An 8,100-nucleotide genomic window follows, 5' to 3' on the forward strand; every position below is an offset into this window, starting at 1 on the left:
GGCGGGCGGGCCGTGCGGTGTCCTGTGCCAGTGCCCGGTGCCCAGTGCCCCGTGCAGTCCCCGCACCCGACGCGCTGCTCCCTACTAGCGCCCGGGTCCCACGCTCGGAGAGCCTGGGTGCTCCGGCGGTTTTCAGTGTCCTACAGCTTGACCCGGCCACTCCTGCAAGGACAGCAGTACTTCCAGCCCGAAACTGTGTGCACAGGGCTCCCAGAAGCGTCCCGTGTAGTCCCCACCTTGGCCGTTTCTACTTGGGAGGTGGGAGTAGGGGTGATTTCCACTTTCTTCGGAGCCTCAGGAGAACTCCGGAAAATAGGTTATTTGAGTGGAGAGAGTGACTCCAGCTGCTCTGCTCACCCCAGCACGCACTCTGCCCTCCCTCACCCCATCCCACCGCCCTCTGAAGGCACTGGCCCACTGAGGGTACACTGAGACTGTCCCTCTCTGGCACACGGCGGGGCCTGGAGGCAGCAGAAACTGTTCATTCCCTGCGGACCATTAAGGGTATCTTCAGGGCAGCCTAAGAGATGAAGGAGTCTGAGGTCAAGTGAGCCATCAGGAGACAGCCCCAACTTCCCCTGGGGCACAGGTGGCACCTGTGACCACGGGAACTCACAAACATCGGGTCTGGCCCTGTGCAAATGCAGGCAGTGCCTGCTGCCTGGCCTCTAGATGGGACTCTGAGACGGTCCTTACGAGGGGACAGCACTCTGGTCTTCCTGTCCCCCAAGGCTCAGGTGGCTGGAGCCCACCACTCCCTGTCACTCCAGAAACAAAGGTAACAGCAGCTGCCAGATGCAATCAAAGGCCATGCTCAGGGGTACTGAAGTTCTTCATTGAGCTTCTCTGTACTTACCCAGTTCTCTCCTATGATTACACTCAGACATACGTATTTCTGTTTCCTGCTCTCCCTCGCCCCACCCCGCTGCCCTCTGAGCACACTGGTCCACGGAGGGTCCACTGAGGTTGTCCCTCTCTGGCACACTGCTGGGCTTGGAACTGCAGCAGAAACTATTCATTCTTTTGGTGATTAGGGGGGAAAAAGTAAAAATAACAACAACCAAAAAAAAACCCCACCTAGCTCATGGACAAAAATACAGATGTCTTACGGGGGCCCATCCATCACACACACCTCCTGCCCTCCGCACCCTGGCGCCCCTGTCTGCGCCCCAGCACTCTCACTCCCCATGGGCCCAGGCCAGGCCTGCCTCTCTGGAGTGTCACTAGTGCTGCTGTTCGATGGACAATCTGAGAAAATAACTTTTTTTGTGGTTGTTTTTCTTTTGACCTTTTCATCCCAGTGAAGGCAGGCAGGTTGCATCTCTTTTTCCATCTCTTGCTCCTCCTTCCCACTCCCTTTTGTTTGGTGCAGAGAGAGACTCGGCTATTTCTAGTCATAAGGGTGGTTTTTACACATTTGTAAATCTTCGCTTGGTGAACCGTCCTCTCCGCCTTTGTCTTTGTGTCCTTAATGGCAGCCTTAAATTACCGCTTTCTTTTCTCACCGCTGCATCAAGCTTCATTGCTTTTGAAATGATCAAAGTTATTTCTTTTAAAATCCAACTCCAAACTGCCCATTGTGAGGCACAGACCTCTTCAGCTCCAGTCAAAGCATATAAATACATAAAGCTGCCCATTAAACTCGAGGGGCGCCTCCCCCAGACCCCTTGTGCATGGTAAAGAAATCAGACATGTGCTGTTCTTTCCCTTCACCATTTCCCCAAGTTTGCATTTCAGAAAGAGCACGATTAATAATAATGAGTCCCATTGCTTTTTTGCTCGAGAGGGTCAGTTTTTGTCATGTTTCCTGGAAAAGTTCAGCAAGGACACCGATCTCAAAAAATGTTCCGAGTCCAAACACGCTCTCAGCTGGTTGGCTCCCAGACTCCTCCACAACCTCAGTACGCGGCTTACAAATGGGGATTTCCATGGGGCAAAGGCTCCAGGGAGAAATGGTGTGCAAATACCAATGTCTTCAGTGCTTTTAGCTTCAGCGAGGGCTAGGCTGGCCCTGTACTAGCTGCCGGCTGCCCTCTATTGTCCAGCTGAGGTGCCCACAAACTACTCAGAAAGGGCACAAGCATGGCTCCTGGACTGCGTCTAAATCTCTCTCACGCTCTCCATCCCCAGGCTAGGAGGCCTTGAACCAGGACAGAGGCAAGAGGGAGCCCAGTTAGCCCTGTCTGGCAGGTGCGATCTGGCAAGTCCGAAGTGGCAGCCCTGGGTGGCCCCTGAACTACATATAACTCAGTGAAACTCTGCATTCACCAGCCGCCTTTCCTGTCTCCTCGGCAGCCTGAGAGTTGTCAACTAGACTACTTCCTTCTTGTGTGTCCACACCCTCCCCATGCTTTTCATCACAGCAGGCGAGCTCCTGGTGTTCCTCCTACCTCTCAGGAAATGCCTTCTCCATCGTTTTCTTGGGATCTTCTTTCTATACCCTCTCTCAGGATTGCTCACTCCTGATTTCATAAGATAAAGCTTGGATCCAGCCCCTAAGCTTCAGTCCCATGTATTTGCCTACTGGATACTACTTCAATCTCTTGCAGGGCCCTCAGATTCAGCATGTTCCAAATGGAGCACATCTTCTTCCTCCAACCCGTTCCTTCACAAGTGCTCTCGCTTTTAGAGAAAGGCGCCGTCATTCTGCCGACACCAAGTCAGAGTCTTGGCAGTCATCCTTGATTCCGTTCTCTCCCTACCACATTCAAACAATCGCGTCAGTCCTACCTTGTCGCCATCTCTCAAAACCATCCTCTTCCTCCTCACCTATTGCCTGAGCTCAGAACCCCATCAGCCCTCACCTAGCCTGTGGCCCCTACTTTGTGGTTTCCTATTGATCTCCCAGTCTAGAATCTCATCCCCTTTCAGCAAATCTAGCACAGTGGCTACCAGAGGGAACTGTAAATTTCGTCTGCTCACTCCCAGTCTTCCTCAAAACTCCCTTGGTACAACCACTCTGGAGAACTACCTACTAAAATCAGACATGCCTACCTAGTTCTGGGTATGTACCCAAGAGAAATGAATGCATGTGTTCACCAAAAGACATGTACAAGAATGTGCATAACAGCTGTATTTACACCAGCACAAAACTGGAAACCACACAAGTGTCTGTCGCCTAGAGAATGAACCAATGGTGGAATATTCATTCAATGGACGACGGAGGAACAATAAAAACGACCAAACTGATACGTGCGGCAACACAGAGGCATTTCATGAACATTATGGTTAGTGAAAGGAGCCGGATACAAAGGGCTCTTATTGCCTAAGTCCACATCTATGAAGTTTAAGAACAGGCAGAACTGGTTAATAGTGATAGAGGCCAGGATGGGAGTTCCCTCTAAGGATGAGTTTTGACTAGGAAGGAGCATGAAGGAAATATCTGGAATGCTAGAAATATTCTAGATCTTAATCTGCATGGTGGTCGTATGAGAAACCTTGTTGGGATGTTAATTTAAGCTTAACACCATTTATATACTTTAATGTATGCATGTTTCACTTCAGTAAGTAAATAGAAACAAAGATTGCCTGATCAAAGACCTTTATGAGCAGATCTCATTCTGTCTTTCCAGCCTTCTCTCTCACCTCTCACTCCCAGACTGTGCTCCAGAGTCATCAAACTACTTGTCCTAGCAGGTCGTCATTCTCCTCATACAGCTCTTCATCTGCTCATGTTCTTCCCTTGATCCGAAAGACACAAAGAAGTAGAGCTTAACAAATATTAGGGAAAATGAAGTGCCAAATTTTGACTAACGAAAATCACTAGGGCTAGCTCCATGGCCTGGTAGTTAGGCAGCTGAATCTCACATGGCTGACCCTGCAGTTCAAGTTCTGGATCCGGCTGTTTCAGAAACATGCCAAGTGCATGCGCATGCGTGGAAGGAGGTAGAGATGGAGGAGAAGAAATTGCAGTGCAAGCATGCCCCTTAGGGAGTGCTTTCTCCCTCTCATCTCTGATGAGCACACGTGCCCTCTACCAAAATACACACGCACACACACACATACACATACACACACATAATCATTGTATTCTAAGGAAAAATATATTTGCCAAGATATTCCACCAGAAGAGCAATGTGGCATGCCTGAAAATACCTGAGTCTTCAGGTTGCAGAACTAATAAAGGAAAAACTACCTGCTCTTGCACACACACTCATTTCTCCTCCGTGGATGGCTTCCGTATCTCCTGGAAAACGTTTTCAACATGTCTAAGCTGGATACAAGGTAGTAAATCGTTCTGGCTGCTACTCATCTCATTTGCTGCTTCCTCCTTCCTAAGAGATATTCACTCCTCTCTGAGGTAGCCCATTCCCTAGAAGGAAATCTGCCCCATTCCTGACTTCAGGCTCTGGAGCTGGCTAAAGCCAATCAATATCTTTCATTTCATTTCCCCTCCAATAGTCACAGGTTCAAGGATGAGCACATGAGGCATTCTAGTCATAGTGAATCTAGGGTCCTTTACTTGAAAGGCTGGAACAGAAGGGCTGTGATGTGGTTGAGATGAATGAGAAACTGTGGTAGCCATCTTGATTACCCCACACACACCCCAAAGAATGTCAGCCCAGAGAGGCCAACTCGGGACATTCTTTCTCCACCTCAGGACCTCCAGTTACATGTGACAGTACACTCCCCTTTTTGTTTGAATTGGTATTTTCTTTTTAAAAATCGTGTTAAATAGGGGCTGGCAGGTGGTGTGGTGATTAAAGGCACTGGACTCCCACATGGCTGACCACAGTTCAAGTCCCAGACCTGGTGGCTTGCTTTCTCACTTTCCTTCTCTCTCTTATCTCTCTCTTTTGCTTTCTCCCTCTCTGGTCAAATTAAAATAAATAAATAAGTAAACAAAAAAACAAAGTTAGATAAAATGGTTCTTTAAAAAATTGTGTTAAAGGGGGAACCAGCAGTTAGCGTAATGGCTATGTCGCTGGACTCCCACATAGCCGACCGCGGTTCGGGTCCCGGACCCGGTGGCTTAAAACTCACACCGGGCACGTGTGCGTGCATGCCCAAGATCCCGAGAGGAGAATGGAGGAGAAGGGATTGCGGCGTGACCATCCCCCCTGGGGGGTGATTTCTCGCTTTCTGTCTCTATGTCTCTCTCTGTCTGTCTGGCGAGTGCACGCGCCCTACAGTGAAAATCTCTCAAAAAAAAATTGTGTTAAATAGGGACCAGCAGTTAGCGTAATGGCTATGTTGCTGGACTCCCATGTAGTCAACTGCGGTTCAAGTCCCAGACCCGGCGGCTTAAACTCACACAGGGCGTGTATGCATGCATGCCCAAGATCCCCAGAGGAGAATGGAGGAGAAGGGATTGCAGTGTGGCCATCCCCCCAGGGGGTGATTTCTCGCTTTCTATCTCTCTGTCTCTCTCTGTCTTTCTGGCAAGCGCACACGCCCCATAGCAAAAGCCTCTCCAAAAAAAAAAGAAAAGAAAAATTGTGTTAAATATACACAACGTAAAATTTACCATTTTAATCATTTTTAAAAGTACAGTTCAGTGGCATTAAGAACACTCACATTGTTGTTTTGTTTTGTTTTAGAGAGAGATTTTTGCTATAGGGTATGTGCACTCGCCAGAAAGACAGAGAGAGAAAGCGAGAAATCACCCTCTCACCTAGAGGGATGGCCACACCACAATTTCTTCTTTTCTATGCTCCTCTCAGGATCTTGGGCATGCACACACATGTGCCTTGCATGAGTTTTAAGGTGCCAGGTCCGGAAATCAAACCGGCCGACTATGTGGGGAGTCCAGCGACGTAACCATTACACTGTCTGCTGGTCTCAAGGACATTCACGTTGTTATGTCCATCTCCAGAACTTTCCATCTTACAAAACTGAAATCCTGTACCCATTAAACAGGGATCTCAGTCCCCCACAGTCACCCAGCTCCTGCCAAGCACCATTCTACTTTCTGTTTCTGTGAATTTGACTACTAAGTACCTCATGCGAATGGAATCGTACAGTATGTATGACTGGTTTATTTCAGTCAGCATAATGTCTTCAAGGTTTATCCAAATGTGTCAGAATTTTCTTTTCTCCTTTTTTAAAAATTTGCTGCAGGGCATGTGCACTCACTCACTGGTAAGAGAGAGAGAGAGAGAAAGCAAGAAAGAACCCCTGCCCCAAGGGGGAGCACATGCACCCTATCACAAAACTAAAAACAATAATAATAATTTTTTAAAAATAGAGCCAGCAGAGGATACAGGGGGTATGGTGCTGGATTTCATATGGCAAACTTTGTGGTTCGAGTCCCAGACCCAGTGGCTTGAAAAACACACCAGGCATGTGTACACGTGTGGCCCAAATCCTGAGAAAATGAGGAAAATCAATTGTGATGTGACCATTCCTCCAGGGGGTTTATTTCTCACTTTCCTACTCTTCTATTTCTGTCTGTCTCGCTCTGGCAAGCATACACATGATAGCAAACCTTAAAAATAAAAAAGACCATGACAGAATGTGCTAAGAATCAACAAAACAAACTGGTAGGAGGAGATAAAAAACTAAGTTTAGTTCAAACTGACTCTCAGTTTGAAACTGTCATCGAACTTTTTATAGCCTCTAGTCTGGGGAAGGAAAGCCTTTTTTTTCTTTGAAATAAAATATTCTGCCCATGGGGACTGGGTTAAGTACTTCTCTCCTGGTCTCTCCCAGCCGGCTGCAGGAATCCTAATGCTCCCATCCAGCACACAGTCATGTCTGTCAGGGTCCACAGCTGCCCTTGACATACAGGTCCATAAGGCCAGGTGGGATTTTTGAGTCATCTCTTCATTTCCCAGGCTCATTAGGTCTGGAACACAGTGGATACTCATTAAAGGTTTACTGAAAGAGTGAATACAGATGCCTAATGAAATGAAGAGTGAGAGACACCACAGAAGCTATAATTCTTTTTTTGAGAGATTTTTGCTATAGGGCATGTGTGCTTGCCAGAAAGACAGAGACAGAGAGACAGAAAGTGAGAAATTACTCTCCAGGGGGATGGCCACGCCACAATCCCTTCTCCTCCTTTCTCCTCTCAGGATTTTGTGCATACACGCACACACACCCAGTGTAAGTTTAAGTCACCAGGTTTGGGATTCGAACCGCAGTTGACTACATGGGAGTCCAGCAACATAGCCATTATGCCAACTGCTGGTCCCTAGAAGGTATAATTCTAAAGGCAACTGCAAGAAGCAAAATTCAAGATGTCTAGGCAGCAAAAGAGCCTGCATGCAGAACTGACCTAGAAGAGACAGAAATGATGGAGATCAATTCCTATAAATGAAAGAAGGTTGTCAAAGAGAGGTTGCCAAAAAACTGCCCTACTCCAAAAAAGCAATAGGTCCAGATAGTCTCACACAAGGAATTCTCCCAAATGTTTAAAAAAGTAGATAATTCTAGTGTTTTTTAATTGTTCCAGAGGATTAAAAAAAAATTGTGAATTCTTTCTGTGACATAAGTATACCATTGACACAAATCTTGATATTACACACACACACACACACACACATATAAATAGATAGATCCTTATCACTTAGTCATCAGTTAAAAAAATCCTCAAAAAAATTAGCAATCAGACTTCAGTACCATAACTAAATGTATATTTTAGGGCACAGGGACGTTTTAATTTTATGAAATTCACTTACATAATTAATCATAATAAATAAATTTAAGGAATAAAATTATGCGATTATCTCCTTAGACACTAAGGGCACGTGAAACCATGTTCTTGATAAAAAAAGAAAATTCAGCAAGATATAAAGAGATACTTTGGGCCAGCAGGTGGTGTGATGGTTAAGGTACTGGACTCCCACACTGCCAAACACAGTTTGAGTCCTAGGCCCGGTGGCTTAAAATTCATGCCAGGTGTATGTGCATGCGTGCCCAAAATCCCAAGAGAAGAATGGAGGAGAAGGGACTGTGGAGTGGCCATCCACCTGGAGAGGCTAATTCCTTATTCCTGTCTCTTTGTCTCTCCAGCAAGTACATGTCCCCTGTAGCAAAAATCTCTAAAAAAAGAAGGAGAAGGAGAAGGAGAAGGAGGAGGAGGAGGAGGAGGAGGAGGAGAAGAAGAAGAAGAAAGAAAGAAAGAAAGAAAGAAAGAAAGAAAGAAAGAAAGAAAGA

General features: G+C 46.7%; 1 protein-coding gene across 8 annotated transcripts in view; it reads right to left on the reverse strand.

Annotated features, from left to right (window-relative positions):
• Positions 1-8,100, reverse strand: part of SCUBE2 (signal peptide, CUB domain and EGF like domain containing 2) — a 91,464-nt gene that overhangs the window by 81,740 nt on the left and 1,624 nt on the right. For all 8 annotated transcript variants that reach the window (XR_001369383.2, XM_027766104.1, XM_014581896.2 and 5 more), the window contains exon 2: positions 3,586-3,681. Coding sequence is in view for 7 of the 8 variants with exons in the window: in XM_027766104.1 (XP_027621905.1) it covers positions 3,586-3,616 (31 nt within the window). In the remaining variant the exon portion in view is untranslated. The remainder of the gene's footprint in view (positions 1-3,585; positions 3,682-8,100) is intronic.

This window comes from Tupaia chinensis, unplaced genomic scaffold (genome assembly GCF_000334495.1).
Source record: "Tupaia chinensis unplaced genomic scaffold, TupChi_1.0 Scaffold141165_1, whole genome shotgun sequence".
NCBI classification, from domain to species: Eukaryota; Metazoa; Chordata; class Mammalia; order Scandentia; family Tupaiidae; genus Tupaia; species Tupaia belangeri.